Source organism: Ciconia boyciana, chromosome 14 (assembly GCF_034638445.1).
Source record: "Ciconia boyciana chromosome 14, ASM3463844v1, whole genome shotgun sequence".
NCBI lineage: Eukaryota > Metazoa > Chordata > Aves > Ciconiiformes > Ciconiidae > Ciconia > Ciconia boyciana.
The window spans coordinates 16,163,742-16,179,235 of record NC_132947.1 but is presented as its reverse complement, the minus strand read 5'-3'; the positions used below and the strand labels follow the sequence as shown (position 1 = coordinate 16,179,235).

General features: G+C 37.2%; 1 protein-coding gene across 4 annotated transcripts in view; it reads right to left on the bottom strand.

Moving 5' to 3' along the window:
* Positions 1 to 15,494, bottom strand: part of ITCH (itchy E3 ubiquitin protein ligase) — a 67,062-nt gene that overhangs the window by 20,438 nt on the left and 31,130 nt on the right. For all 4 annotated transcript variants that reach the window (XR_012045103.1, XM_072878868.1, XM_072878869.1 and 1 more), the window contains exons 4-11: positions 13,619 to 13,743; positions 12,211 to 12,348; positions 10,081 to 10,123; positions 7,795 to 7,964; positions 6,376 to 6,610; positions 5,048 to 5,143; positions 3,529 to 3,703; positions 2,480 to 2,546 (exon numbers count right to left, since the gene is read on the bottom strand). Coding sequence is in view for 3 of the 4 variants with exons in the window: in XM_072878868.1 (XP_072734969.1) it covers positions 2,480 to 2,546; positions 3,529 to 3,703; positions 5,048 to 5,143; positions 6,376 to 6,610; positions 7,795 to 7,964; positions 10,081 to 10,123; positions 12,211 to 12,348; positions 13,619 to 13,743 (1,049 nt within the window). In the remaining variant the exon portion in view is untranslated. The remainder of the gene's footprint in view (positions 1 to 2,479; positions 2,547 to 3,528; positions 3,704 to 5,047; positions 5,144 to 6,375; positions 6,611 to 7,794; positions 7,965 to 10,080; positions 10,124 to 12,210; positions 12,349 to 13,618; positions 13,744 to 15,494) is intronic.

The following is a 15,494-nucleotide window of genomic DNA, read 5'->3' as shown; positions in this document are numbered from 1 at the left end:
ATGTATTGCTGAGACTACAACAAATATAATAAATAAAATCAATGAACAGACCCTGCCACAGCCTCTACTGTCTTCACATTTCCCTGTACCTCCTTTGACTCAATGTCTTTTCACTTTCATTGACATTATTCCTAAATAGGCTATTCACAAACAGGAACCTGTCTTGATACTACTGACTGCTAATAGTCATACGAAACTGCACCACCACCTGTCCTCAGTGAAAAGCTGCACTTAATGGTGTTCATAGGTAAGTTCTTTATATCTCAATTCTTACCCTGAAAAGTTCAGCTATCTCTACCTGCACTGCTTATACCAACAATCCTGATCACGACATTCTGGGCATCGTAACAACAATATAAACATTTGCATGAAGGAAGTAGCTCATCACAGGAGATTTACCTTCACTAGATCTATTGGCCTACTGCTTGCACTTTTTAAAAATGTTTTTCAGTATTTTTGCAAGTTAAAAATTTATATGGATTAAAATATTGAAGAAATTGAAATTTCTGTCTTAAGATCCTTTACTATGTTATTTATTTTTCAATTGTAGGGAAAAATTAATTGGAAGAAAGAAAAAATGTAAGCTGTTGTCTGCACAGGAAATTCCAGCTGCTTCAATTATTGTGACATACCTTACAAGCAATAGAGACAGTAAACACAAAATAGGTAACAGATGTATACACAAGTATCAAGAAAGTACAAGGACTTCATATTCAAATTCTGAGCAGGGAATAAAAAAAATTATCAATGCCATTTCCAAGAAAATACATTTATATTTTCTCTCTGATAGTTTAGTGTACGCCCACGATCGAACAAAGCTTATAATAAATGCCCCGGCTTGGTCTTCTGTACCATTCTGCAGCTCTTAATGAAATTTTTATTTAGTGTTGCAAGAGAAATACAGAATATAGAATACAAGTTATAAAAACATGCCAAAATCTGACTACCACAGGTTAAAAGCTTCAGTTTACAAGAGAAGTGTGGAAGTAGACACTTGTCTATGAGAGTTACAATGACAGCAGAATTCAACACAATGTGGAAACTCAGTTTTTTTGTTTCCTGGGCAATTCCAGCCTAAAGAACTTTCTTTGAAATGTTGTATGTAATGCAACAAAGCACGAGTGTGGGGAACAACAATTTTACAGCATGAAATTGCATCAATACCAGAACTAAAAGTCTAAATAGTTATGTTTGAAAAACAGACAAGCCAAAAACCCAGCTCTAACTCTGCCAAGTAATTACTTGCTTTAAAAATCACACAATTCTGAGAACTTTGTCTATGTATCATGAAACTTGAATTCTTATATCTGCTTAACAGTCACACCAGAAATTAGTTTTACACTTATATTTTTGTACACCCCTGTGCTGGTTTTGGGTGGGATAGAGTTAATTTTCTTCATAGTAGCTAGTACAGGGCTGTGTTTTGGATTTGTGCTGAAAACAGAGTTGATAACACAGGGATGTTTCCGTCACTGCTGAGCAGTGCTGACACAGAGTCAAGGCCTTTTCTGCCTCTCACCCCACCCCACCCCACCAGCGAGTGGGCTGGGGGGGCACAAGGAGCTGGGAGGGGACACAGCCAGGACAGCTGACCCCAACTGCCCAAAGGGACATCCCACACCGTATGGCGTCATGCTCAGCATATAAAGCTGGGGAAGGAGGAAGGTGGGGACATTCGGAGTGATGGCGTTTGTCTTCCCAAGTCACCGTTACATGTGATGGAGCCCGGCTTTCCTGGAGATGGCTGAACCCCTGCCTGCCCATGGGAAGGAGAGAAGGAATTCCTTGTTTTGCTTTGCTTGCGTGCACGGCTTTTGCTTTCCCTATTAAACTGTCTTTATCTCACCCCATGAGTTTTCTCACTTTTACCCTTCTGATTCTCTCCCCCATCCCACCGGGGGGGAGTGAGCGAGCGGCTGCGTGGGGCTGAGCTGCCGGCTGGGGTCAAACCACAACCACCCCCTCACCCCCCCAATTATATTAACTGTAAATTGTTAACCCTGTAAAGTACAAAAATCAAATTTATTCCAGGGAGAGAGGCAAGTCAAGAAGTGGTTAGTTGTCATTAGAAAAAACATTTTCAGACCAACAAAACTCTCCAGGAATTGGTTTGGAGAGGGAATTTGGCAGTCTGATTTAGAGAGGATTTGGAGTCTGATCTGGCAGGAACAGGATGGTGGAGGGGAATCCTGCCTAACGAAAGTGGTAAAAAATAGGATGACAGTGTGAAAGAAGCTATTATGATAGTTACAGGGAGTAAAGCAGAATACTTTACAGTTTCTGATCTACTTTAAAACTATACATCCTTGTAAGGACTCTGTTTTAACAGCACATTTTATTAGATTTAATTTTAAAAGATTTTTAATCCAGATTTTAATTTTAAAAAACTAGCCTAGAACAGCTGACAAAATTATTTGGCAGAAGTATGCTTTAATGTTTAATTACATTGCACTAGAAAACACTTTCAAGTCAGTCTTACCCCATCCATGTGGCAGAGGGCCAAGAGGATCAAACTCTTTGTTCTGTGTGGATGAAAAGTCCTGGTTCTGCAAGTCACACAAACAAATGGTGCATTAATGACTAGTGACTTGCTTTCCAGATGTTCTACCATAGCTATAATGAATTACTGAAGTAAATGCATTTTTGTTAATGTTACATATATGCAAAGATGCCAACAATTTATTTTTCTCCGCAGAGAAGGCCTATTTTACAGACCTTGGCATGCTTAATTAACTACAGTGCCAAGAAAATAATTATTATTTGTTTAGTGCCCCTGCCTACGCAGAAGGGAAATTAGTACAGTACCACCCAAAACAAGCAGAAAGCAAACCACTTCATTCCTGCCTTCAGTACAGTTGTCCCTACCACCATTTATGAGGTCCGTTTTTATTCTCTACACATACAGCAGATTTAGAACCTACACCATTCTTGATAAACTAGTAGCATGAGTTGGAGTTACCTGAACTCTACTATTCATCAGAGGTAAACAATGGATTTAAAATTCTGGAAGGATTATTTTCAATTTCCCTGCTTTCGTAACATTCATGGTGCATATTTCATTTTACTCAAAGCAGAAATATATGTCCCATGAGCTTGCTTACCTTCCAGGTCTTTGGCCAAGCCAATACAAGACACAATACAAATAAACCAGCTTATTACTAAGCTGTAGTTTGTTTTGAACCAACAGCTGTTATCAATATTGTACATAAATTTTATCAAAGAACACCACCTATATTCAGCTGACAAATAAAAACCATTACACTGCATGTGCTACCTGCAGTCATTGCAAGGACATGAACTAAGGTTACCAATTATTACTTCCTGCCATGCTACACACACAAAAATACTATATTATCATAAAGAATAAACCATAACAAAGTCTGGTACCTTTATGGGGAAAAGTCACCCACAAGCATGCCCAAAACCCACATACATATATACTTTCAATATGCAGAAGAGACACTAACGGGTTGAAAAGTTGAAAAAGATACCTTTCTTAACCTTTATAGTCATCATTATATTCCTTACCCCATATATAAATCTCTGATTAAATTGCTGCATAGCTCCTTGAAGCTGACTGCGCTGAAGCTGCCATTGCTCATAATTTCGGACAGACTCTAATGTTGGTCTCTGCCACGTTGTTGTTCTAGTGAAGTGGTCAACGTAATAAATTCTCCCCATGTTGTCAACTCGTCGCTCCCAGCTTTTAAAAAAATTACAAGCAACAGTTCTCAATAGCAGACCATTTTAAGGGTTCAGAAGCACTTTCAGACAAACAGGCAGTATGTTGGAAGTGGACATAAAGCATGGGCTCATCAGCAGAGGTTTTTTTCTCCTTTTACCCTCCACTAAAACTATGTAAGAGCTAAAATTGTTTGAGGAGAATCACTTCTACTTTGTTGTATACTATACCAAGTCAGACTCATTGCATTTACTGTGCTTTCAGGATTTTTTGAAATAGTTTTCAAAAGCCACACAAACCACTGTCAATACTATACTGTCATTACTGCATTTATCCTGCCCAACCCATAAGACAATAGTCTGCTGGTTTCTCCTAAAAGACAGCAAAACCTCTGACAGTTTGGGCTGTACAATGCAAGATTTCCTCTCACTCTAATTTGGGAGAAAAGGAAAGTGTGGGCATTGGGTTTTGGTTTGGTTTTTTTGTTCTGTTTTGATTTTAGGTTTGGTGGTTGTCGTTGTTGTTGTTATTTTCAGTTCATATGAAATCAGTACTATTTACAAAACTTGAGGGAAAATACTACCAATTCAGGGTAAGTTTAACTAAAACACTAGTCAACCCTCTCAAAGAGTTCAAAATAAATTATGACAGGTGGGTTCCCTTTATGAGACTGTCTGCCAGTTTTTGTTCTTTAATATCAAGTTCTCTTTACTATCCCACGTTTTTGCTTTGTAATTCTGTATAGCGTGTGAACCACTTGAGTATGAAGTGCAACAGAATAATTCTTATGTCTTTCTTACATTTTTTAAAAAATAAGAAACATAGAACAAATGCGAACACTGCTTCCATGCAGAGACTAACATCACTGGCTGTTCTGATGCTAACAGCTGGAAAAGCCTAATAACCAAAGCTGTTTTATAAGAGCATAGTAAATTAGCAGCTGGGAACCCTGAGACAAGATCAAAGGACTGCAAACAGTAACCTCAGGATAAAGAGGTAACCAAGGGCATTCTTGCTCAAGCTGATGGTTACCTCAATCCCAAAATACTTTTCTGTGGTTTTGGTTCTCTTTTACAGCTGGGGGTGTCTACCGTCTGTAACTTAAACCCGTTTCTCAGTAAAGATGCACTCACTTAATCTTTGACAGAAAATTCAGATTCTGTTATTTTTGACATTCAGCTCTTTTCCATACCACGTACTATGCATTTTTGCATAACTCCTTGGAGACAACCTGCAGCAATTCTTTGCACTGGGTTAACATTTCTATTTACAAACATGCTTTCTAGCTTTAGTAAACTGTCAGTCAATTAATTTCTTAAAAATCCAGACATATCCTAGACAATCATATGACTTATCCTGGCTCACCTTGGTGGAAGAGGCTCTGGCCGATCCCATGTTGTTCTTTTTTCAACATGATCTACATAGTATACTCGACCGTGTTGATCTACTCTTTGCTCCCAACTAAAAATAAAACAATATTTTTATCTTCCTCCAGATCAAACTACTACAACCATTCATCTAGAGTACAAAGATGAGAAATATTTGTTTTCATAAAATGCTTATTTCTAAATAAAATGTTTGAAACTAACACCTGGTTCACAAGATGCACCAAAATGCTGTACAATATACAGTGGTACAATGTTCATATTAACAGTAATTCTATGTCAACGAGAATACAAAAAACATTCTACATGACCACCTTCAGTTTCTGGGAAACTGAAGCTAAAATTCATGCCTACGCATACAATTTTAGCAAGCAATGAAGCAAAGTTTTGTATTCAATATCGAGTATATCAATAACTTGTTGAACAGATTCATCTGTAGAGCACAATCCCCTTTCAGAGTAACATTAATTCAATTTAAATCCTCAAAATTTGCAAATTTTGCACAGATCACAAATGCAGAATTCATCATAAGGGCACTGGTCACACTTTCTGCATATGCAGCATTTGGGATACTGACTTACTCCTGTATTTGCATCAAATGTGACACCATGGGGAAAAAAGCATGCTAATTTGCCATTTCTGTTGACATCAAAATGGTAAAGCAACAATTGATGCTTTCAAGACTGCTTTTATTTTTCACAGTTATCCTGTGAGTAAGCGAGGTAATTCAGACCTCTCCTACCTTTTGGTTCCATTGCCTGCAAATTAAGGCAGATATTTCACCAATTACACCATTCACATTGGGAAGCTTTTGCTTTCCCTCACCCAAAGAGTCCAGAAACTTATTTTTTTTCCTTAAAGTTTAGAATCTAAATGAGAACTTTGAGGCAATAGACCAACCATCTGGCAAATTCCACATGTGCCTGAAACACAACGGTGTGCCCACGCTACTCCCAGGAGCTGCAGTATGAAGTGCAAAACTTCAGGACATATCACAGATTACGTACTGCAATAGCAGCTTTTCTTCTACTTATCTATACCAATATTTTATCACCTAACTTCATTCTACTTTGAAGACAGCAAGCTGTCACACTATCAAAAATATCTGAAACATTAATTCTTTTCTTGAATAAACCATGCTTGAAGGCCTACCAGACAAACAGTTATGAAAAGCTCCAAATTAATATCGGGGGGGATTTTTGTTTTGCAGCAAAAGGCAGATATTATGAATGTTCTGTAACACCTACTGTAAGTAAAATAAAACCAGAAATGTTAGCACCAAAAAAAAAAAAATCATTAAACTCATACCCAGGTGGAAGAGGACCTTGACTGACTGTAGTAAGTGCCTGAGGTGGAGGATTTACTGGCTGGACTTGTCTTGATACTGGAGGTGTGGCGAGTGCAGCAGTTGCAGGAGCTGTTGTTGCAGCTGTTGCCCCCTCAGGGCTCTGTTCTGAAGATGTATTTGTAGCTGTACCTGCCAGTGATCCTGCACTGGCCCCATCATTTTCTGTGGATGTGGATGAAGGACCATTTACACTTGCTGTGATGTCAGAGATATCAAAGACAGAAGAAAAAAGCCTTTAACTGATATTTATCACCGATCTATTTTAGAAGTCGTAAATCACAAAAGTAAACATGCAAGAACTGGTATTTCAAAGTGCATGCATACAGCCACATTTTAGAGCTTACACAAAAACTAAAAAGCAATTTTGTCTCACTTTGTAAAAATGCTTTAATCCAAGAACTGCCATCAATGGCACAATTTTGACATTTATGATAGAATAAATCATATTTACCAAAGCAAGTTGTCTGCATTCTGTAAACATTAAACAATTATAAACAAAAAATACTTTCTTGCATTGATGAGTTAATTATTTTCCCTTTATTATTTGGAATAATAATTTAAGAGATGATAAGCATAAAATTTTCAAGAAGTTTGACATTGCATGGAAAGAAATTATTGGAAGGGGAGGGGAATACATACATTCTTTAAGCGTTTTCAGTTTTTTCAGAATGCCATTGGGGGGGGGGGGGGGGGCGGAGATTAAAAGCTGTATACAAGTCAGGCCTAATTACTGAACTACACTGGATTAATCTTTTAAAATAATTACTGTATCGCAGTCTCTCATCCAGACTCAGCATTTACCAACTGCAATAATGAGCCTACTGAAACAGATTGCTGTGTATGGGGGTAAAGGAGTTACCCTAAAAACATCAACAAACTTTTCAGGACTACTTGTCGTAAAGTTTTGTAGTTTTTAAATAATCAGATAAAATAAAAGAAAAATCTATCCATTTCAGTGCAAAAGAGTAATGAATGTTTTAAGTGCTGCTATTTCACAGAATTTAACTAGAATTGTAGAAACAAATAAGTAGTATCTCAAAACCCAATATTATCAACTTGCGACAGTTCTGCAAGTCCTTCAGTAGATTTCATCTCAAGCCTCAAACTCAGTGGATGTCTTAGTGCAGTAGTAGCACTCATTTGCGTTCTTTTGGTCCCAGCTCCACTATATGTAGCACTATCACTGCAATCATTACTTAGCAGACATGGAAGCAAGCAATTTCTAGTAACAGGAACAATGATTAAACAAAATGTACTGAATGCAAGCTAAAAAATAGTCCTTCAGAAGTTATCTGCCAAAGAATTTACCATGAAAAAATGTAGTTAAAAATCAGCATCAGAAACGACTATGAAATGAATGCCTAGCCCTAGATACATACCAGCTACTGAAGCGGGTCTGCGGGGAGTGGGTGGAGGTGGTCTAGAAGGCCTGGGAGGTCTAGAAGGTTTGCAGCTTCCATTCGTGAGTAATGGAGAATCACTGCCATTAACAGTCTTGTTTTCACTGGGAGCAGCATCTTCACAGCTTTCAAGGCCATTTGAGTTAGTCCTTTTGCAGGAAAGGACAGAAAGGAGAACTGTTCTAATAGTGTATGGATGACATACATACTTTGTGGAAGACAGCAGAACGTAATAGTTATGACTAGGTGACATTCTTAGATTCACAATAATTATAAAAGCCTATACATCTGTATAAACATACTAAGAGTTTATCTCCTGAGGTATATGAAACCTCAGCTGATGAAAAGGTTGTGAAATAGATGTATATAACTATACATCTGAGGAGGTCACTGAAATGAAAGAGGAGGTCACTGAAACCTCCTCTTTCATTTCCCAACTCGATACACCTGCCTTTAGGCCCAGGCTCTGCATTTTGCTGCTCAGCTATTTCCGCCCATGAATTCCACTTGTCTCCAATGAGATGGGAAGCTAAGACCTGAGAATAGCCTGTGTCATTTGTTCCACAAGGCTAGCATATGCTCAGAATACACAGAATGCTTTGAATTTTTCGAAAACTTAATTACATATACACCAATTTTTCCCCTAAACTCAATTCTGGAAAGGGATGGAGAATTTAGGACTGAGCATTAAGGTTTTGACCAACAGCTACGAATATAAGTTTCTCAACTTTACAAGAATGAAGAAACTAAATAGCAGTACTCGCCCATTCTGTACTGTTCAGTTATACCTAGCAGTGTATTATTCTGATACATTTGTAGCTCCTTAAGCAGAGTTACAGGTATCTACATCTTTACTTCTAAAGCATTTTGTTTTCAGAATATGTTGAGCAAAATAAAAAGATTGTCAACTAAAATTCTAGTGGATTGATGGGTCAAGTACATAGGCCATCAGTAATAAAACTATAGCGCACAATTTCAGCCCAGTACCTCTAAAATTACATTCCTTTAAATGTACACAAAATAAAAACCAGTAGGTAAGCCTAAGTAAATCACAAGTCATAGAGGACCAAGTAGAATCATGTACATTCGACCACAATATCATTGTCAAACACACTTTTGCTCTATACCAGGTGTGGTGCACATAATTCATACCATACCACACCAACTCCACAGTAAACGATTATGAAAGCATGTACAAATCATTGGTGATCTGAAGTTTGTAAGAGCTATAGCCGAGAAAGCAGTCCCAGAAAGCATACTGCTGCTGTTTGAACATTAAAGTCAAAAGTGTAACCTTTTATCTTTAGTGTATTTGACCAGCTGGCTTAAGGTATAACAATGCATATCAACACATTATTATACAGGTAACAATAACTACTGCTAGACATATTCCAGATCACTTACATGATCCTCAAAATGGACCTTTAATGAACACCAAAAACCCCACTGGTTGGTACTAAAACCAAATTAGCTATTATTACTATTATTATTATACTATTACACACTCAGGCATTCTGAATACCCAAGCATGGAAACATTCCTCTGAGCATGAAAAGGAAACAGAACAAAAATAAACCTTCATGGGAAGACTTTAGACGGTATAGCTAAGAGAGTTACGATCTATTAAAAAAATATTGAAATTTAACTTAGCTACTACAGATGTCATCCAAGAGGGTTGCGCATTGTACAGATCCTTAAAATACTTGTAGTACCAGGAACTAATTAAAGTGGCATGGTGCTCATTGCAGGTTAATCCACCATCAGGTATGGTCACACCTTTATCCTACCAAGCAGCAGGGTACATAATCCGGTATCGACCTTAAAACACTGCAACTGCTAGACAGCTTTTGGTATCTTCTTAACAAAGCTAAATATAATTCTGATACCTCCATGCTATAAAGCAAAACAGTGTAAAAATAACCAGTGCCAGTTACTCACCAGTGGGATTTTTTTTTTTTTTTTTTTACTTTGGTTAATCATTGGGAGAAGGATGAGGAACACAAAGGGAAAAAAAAACAAAAGATCATTCAGGTACGGAAGCAAACTGAAGCTAGAAGATGGGGTTCATATGGAAAACAATTTAATATGTGAATGTACAATGGTACAGTATTTCTGTTTAGGACATGCTCAGATCTTAGCAGATACTGTTGCAGGGCATACTCAGAAATGTTTCAATTGTCTTCTTTATAAAACATACAGTTCTTCTTTCAAAACTGCAAACACTAAATGGCTGTATAAAAAAAAAAAAAAGGAAAAAAGTCTTACCGTGTATCATTCCTCACTTTGGAGCTATCGTTCTGCGTAGGACCTTAAATACCAGAAAGAAAGACAACAGAAGTATAAGTAACATTCTGAATCATTTCCAAGAAAAGCAGCACTCTTTAATGCTCACATTTCTTTCAGTGTGGAGGTGATACACTATGTGCTGTTTACCTACTGTCTTATTTCAAAACTGTATACATTTTGCATGTCTCTGTATATATGTGTGTGTATACATCTTTTTTAAACCACTGCCACTGTGAGTAATATTTTCACCTTATGGAAGATATAACAGGATATCATTTGACTGTATGAATATCCCCAAACACATACAGTTCAATAAGATTGTCTCCTGTCTTTGTAGCATTATCAAGCATTGCTCCCCATTCTTCAAGTGAAGCTGGCTTTTCATATTCTCTCCGTTTCCAATGATGATAGGCAGAGCAGGAAGGGCAACAACTTCTCTAAAATCTTCTCTCTGGTTGGCTAGCAAGCAACTGCAGGGGCTTTGTTTTCTGGGGCTCTTTAGCCTGGACCTTTCCCTTACTCTGTAAATTATTTAGCATAAAGGCATTCAAGCAGGTACAAAATGTGTCTGTACTCCAAAAAGAATTATAGCAGCTCAGCCTAGATTTGCAAATGTTTTGCAACTGCTTATTCAGCCAGCTTGGAAATATTTGCCTTTTGTGCCAGCATTTGCAATACTTGAATACACAGCACAGAACTGCTCATTCATGTAGACAGCACAAATACTTTACTTCCATAGAATTAAACAAATGTTATTAACAAAGAAATCAGTTATCAATTCTGATGGGACCTATGTACAGATCTAAGCCAAAGACAAGGGCGTAGTCATGTAAAGGCTTATGGTAATGTGCTGTTAGTAGGATGTGCACGGAAGTGATTTTAATCCCAGAAACAGAAATCTTAACTTAAAAAGCTACTCAATAAACAATGTGTTTGCCTGTAAGTACCTTTAACTTGTACAATAAGAATGTGTTAGACTACTTTAAGATTTAACTCTTTCCTCATGTGCTCCAGTCCCCTGATTATCTGGGAACCCTTTGCTGAACTTCTGGCTTGGTATGTCAACGGCTGTCTTCGCTGTCGAGCCCCAAACGGTATATAGTACTCAAGTCCACTACCTGCATGCCTTTTTCTACTTGCTAGCACCTTTTTCTCAGTAGGTAAATTTCAGGAAATGGAAGAAAGCACAGACAAAAACCAAGTATTGCATTTGTCAGCATTTGGCTTTTATTTACAAAAAAATCCCACATCATCACATCATGCGATTGATCCTTTTAACAAGATGCAAAGAAAGATGGACTAAAAGCTTTAAGAAACAATAGTTACAAAGCTGTGTGTTAATTCAATTTTCCTATGATACTTAGACGGAATCTCAAAGCAACTTCCTCTACTCCTTCAAAAAAAAAAAAAGCCTAAAAATTGCCAATTAACTGCTAACTAGTTGTTACAGCAGACAGTCTCTCCAATGCTGTCTTCTGGAGAAATAAGCTCTTATCTATTTCTACTTTGCAATGTACAATACCCTCAAAAATGCTCCATTGCCTGTCCTGCACCAATGGAACTAAAACCCCTTATTTTTATTTCAGTGTAATTACACATTTAACATGCATTCAAGATTTTCAGTTAAAAATCATACTAGTTATCTGAAACTGAAGACACCAACTAAACAGAATAGTGGATCCCTCTCTGCAGCACTCCACAGGGAAGAGACTCTATGAAAACATTAATTTAAATGAGATATTTTAAGAAAAATGCATCTAAACCCATGTCTTCTAGTGAGCAGAATACTTATTATTATTATGAGACCAAACTAATGTATTTTATATTCTTTTCTGTTTATGATGTTATTAAACATCCAGGGAAGCTAGAGGCTTTCATTAAAGTTTGGGATTGCTAGATATAGGTTAGCAAAGTCCAGAAAATAAAGATGCTGATCTTATTTTTGTTACAGTAAGGCTGAAAATCTTTGCTGTGGACCATGACTCCACCTCAAACAAAAATGAATAAAAATGCATGGTCTCTACAAACAGGAAGTTACAGAGAAACGGCTGTTATGATGATTAAAACATTGTGTTAAAGCTTCGTACATTTGAATTGAAAGTTACTTACTTCTTGTACTTGAGGCATCACCGTTGGTTAGGAGCTCAGGATCTACCTGCATCCCATCTAGACAGACAGACAAGTCTCCTACCACTTCTGCTGGTTCTCTGTCACCAACAAGATGCATTGTCACCACTACCTGCTCAACTGAAAAAGAACAGAAAAGAATGGGAGTTTATCTTACTACATGACAAAAAAGTGCATTTTATTCAAGAAGCCAATTGTAGACCACAGTGATCAAGGAAAAAAAAACAAAACAAAACCTGGAACTACAGCTCTGTCTCTCCATAATTTTTTATGTTCGTGTGGTAAAACTAATCATTTCCAGATGTCAGTAAAAAGTTATAGTTCTACGAAAAGGGGAAAACTGGAGCATAAGCTTGTTGCTGCCTAAAGAAAGCATTATCATTACAGTAGAGATTGAGTCTCACATTTCTGCCCACACTTCTAAAGCAATTAATACACCTGTCCTCAAAAACCTATAGTTAGGAAATGTAATTCACCTTATTCTTCATACAGAGCAGGTATCAATTCTATCTTCTGATTAAAATATTTCACATTTATCTAATGACATCACGATTCACATTTAGAATATGAAGATTTTGCATCATATCCCCAGACCAAAGGTATTTTCAGGGTAAATAACTTTTTCAGTTAAACAGAACTGTAAATAAACGTTCTTGATGAAATGGCTTGAAACAAAATCCAGTGTTTCCCTATACAGTGTTACCCTGTACAGCAGGGTATCTGGTGTCATACAGAACAATGTAGCTACCCAAGGTAATTATCACCCAGATTCAGCAGGACAGTAACACACTGTCAGGAGAACAGCTTATTACACTGCTATCAACGTGCTGCATTTACAATGCCCACATCTGAAAGTCCGGAAGCAAACACTTCTTTAAAGGACAGAACATAAGTATGCCAGCACAAAGCTATATGCTGTAGCAACATAAATTCCATCACAGGTGTGTAGAATTCTGTATTTCTCTCTCAAGCTTCATAGGATGCACATACTGCCTATAGGCTAGCTAGTTCTAAGACGCATGAAATAATACAACATATCCCTACAACACTATTTAGAACAAAAATAACTTTACAGATTTCCTGGTCTAGCACCAGGAACATATCATAGTTTTCATTTTTAGGCTACATAAAAGGAAACACTCTTTAAATACGGCTTTTGCTCTTGCACATACTAGCAAAGTGAAAAATATCATGTTTTCAATGACACCATAGCAGACTGTGTATAACAAAAGATATTGCACTGAAAAAGTAGAAGGAAGCTTATAAATGCAATCTGTAGCAACAAAAGGAATTCTTAACGGTCATCTACAGTGTCGCACACAGTACTCATTAACAGACAATTCCTGACAAATTCTTCAGCATTGCAAGGTATTGTTAATCTTATACTTACGTTTCATACTGTTTGATTTCAAAGTCTCATGAATATCCAGAGCAGCACTTCCCAGAAGGACATCAGATTTTAATGTTTGATGGCTCCAGACTCGAAAGTTTAATTTACTTACGGGAGTGACAATTCTGAAAAGAAAAAGTTGAGCACTGGTAAGGGCACTTGTGAGCCCTTACCACAAATGGAGGAAGTGGGTGAACCCAGCAATCTACTTCAACTGTCACTTAAAATTATTTTAAAACAAAGAAATAATGGTGGTAACATCAAACCATTTCTAATTATCACATTCTAGTATGCAGTCATGTTTATATGTCATGTAAATCAAGACTGCTGCAAGACTGTTCATACACTGAGTACATTTTTTTATTATTACTATTTTAAGGGAAATATCTATAGAAAAACTATCAGCTCACAATTAGCATCTGATTGTAACCAGGATTTAAAAAAAAAGACCAATTCTCACAGGTTCACATTTCATGAGTGTTCGGCATTTGCGTACCTGGATGTGAGAATTTTTCACACAGAGAGGGAAGACAGCAAATTTGCTTTCTGAAGAGGTTATGAAAAAATTTTAGGACATCCCATAAAAAGGGAAGTACTCTGAAATACTAAAAATTCTTTCAACAATTTTTAGAAGATGACTGTTCCCCTCATAAGCTGGCACATACTTACATCATATTATGACAAAGAAGCAGGAATATATACAACATTATTTAATATTTTACTAGTATACTTCTGGCTTCACAATGCATTTACTGAGAACAGAAGAACACATTACATCTTCCATGGCTTAAATATTCAAAAACTTCCCTCACCATTCCCAGGAGTAGGATGTATTACTTCTACAGTGTGCTAATTTGATTACGTCCTTGGAGAATTGGTTCCAGGTTTACTATCAGAAAAGTCCCTTATGGACCCAACTATCACAACAGTCTCTTCATTCCAAATCAAGTAATTCAAAGAAGAATTCAGCCATTTATTTCTACCCTCCTTTCGCTTCCCTGAGGCTTTTCTTAAATTTTTACTTGTTTTAGTGACACAAAAATCTGAACTTCATTCAAAGCATGGTGTTACAACCTGGAAAGATGCCTTCCAGAGAGCAGGCACAGTACAAACAGTGGCAATGTAAGCCTCTATATAGTCCAAACAAGAGCCAAAGTTTCCTCTGAAAAAATCTTGGGGGCTGCTAAGGTCATGAAACCACAGTACTGTAGCCTCTGCCAAATGCAGACAGTTTGAATTTGTCAACCTGTGGCAGAGAAGGTACATCTCTGCTCCTAGAAAAGCCATCAGCAGAGTCACTCCCTAAACCTCAAAGTGCTTGATCGAGGATTACCTGTGCAATAAGACCCTCCACTCTCAGATCTACGCCAGCAGTTATGTACTGACAGAGCCCCTTACTGGAGAAGAAACACATGCAAACAGAAATATTTTCTGCCACAGCAGTTACTTAGTCTTCCTCCCTCTAGCTCCAAAACAAGCTGAATCAAACTATGCTCATTTCAAAACTGCTAAATCTCACCAAATGTTTTACAGCAAGATGATGACAGCTGAGATAGTGTATGGGATCAGGCAAATCTTGGAGAATAAAGGAACTCTCCCAGTGATAAGAAAAACCTAGAAGCCTAGATTTTTCTTTTTCCTTCTTAAAAGTATTCTGACAACAGCAGAAAGATAAGCATCATAAAACAGCTGATATTACAATTAAGAATGGACTCACAAAACTTTTTTTTCTAGAAAGTTACTCTTAACAGTAAAATATTCACCTGCCCCTCATCCTCCCTTGAGTTCTGAGAAGCCTTACAACAGAGAAACAAATTTATGTCAGTATCAGTTGCTGACATTATATGAACACATTTCTGTTTTTTTAAAAAAAATC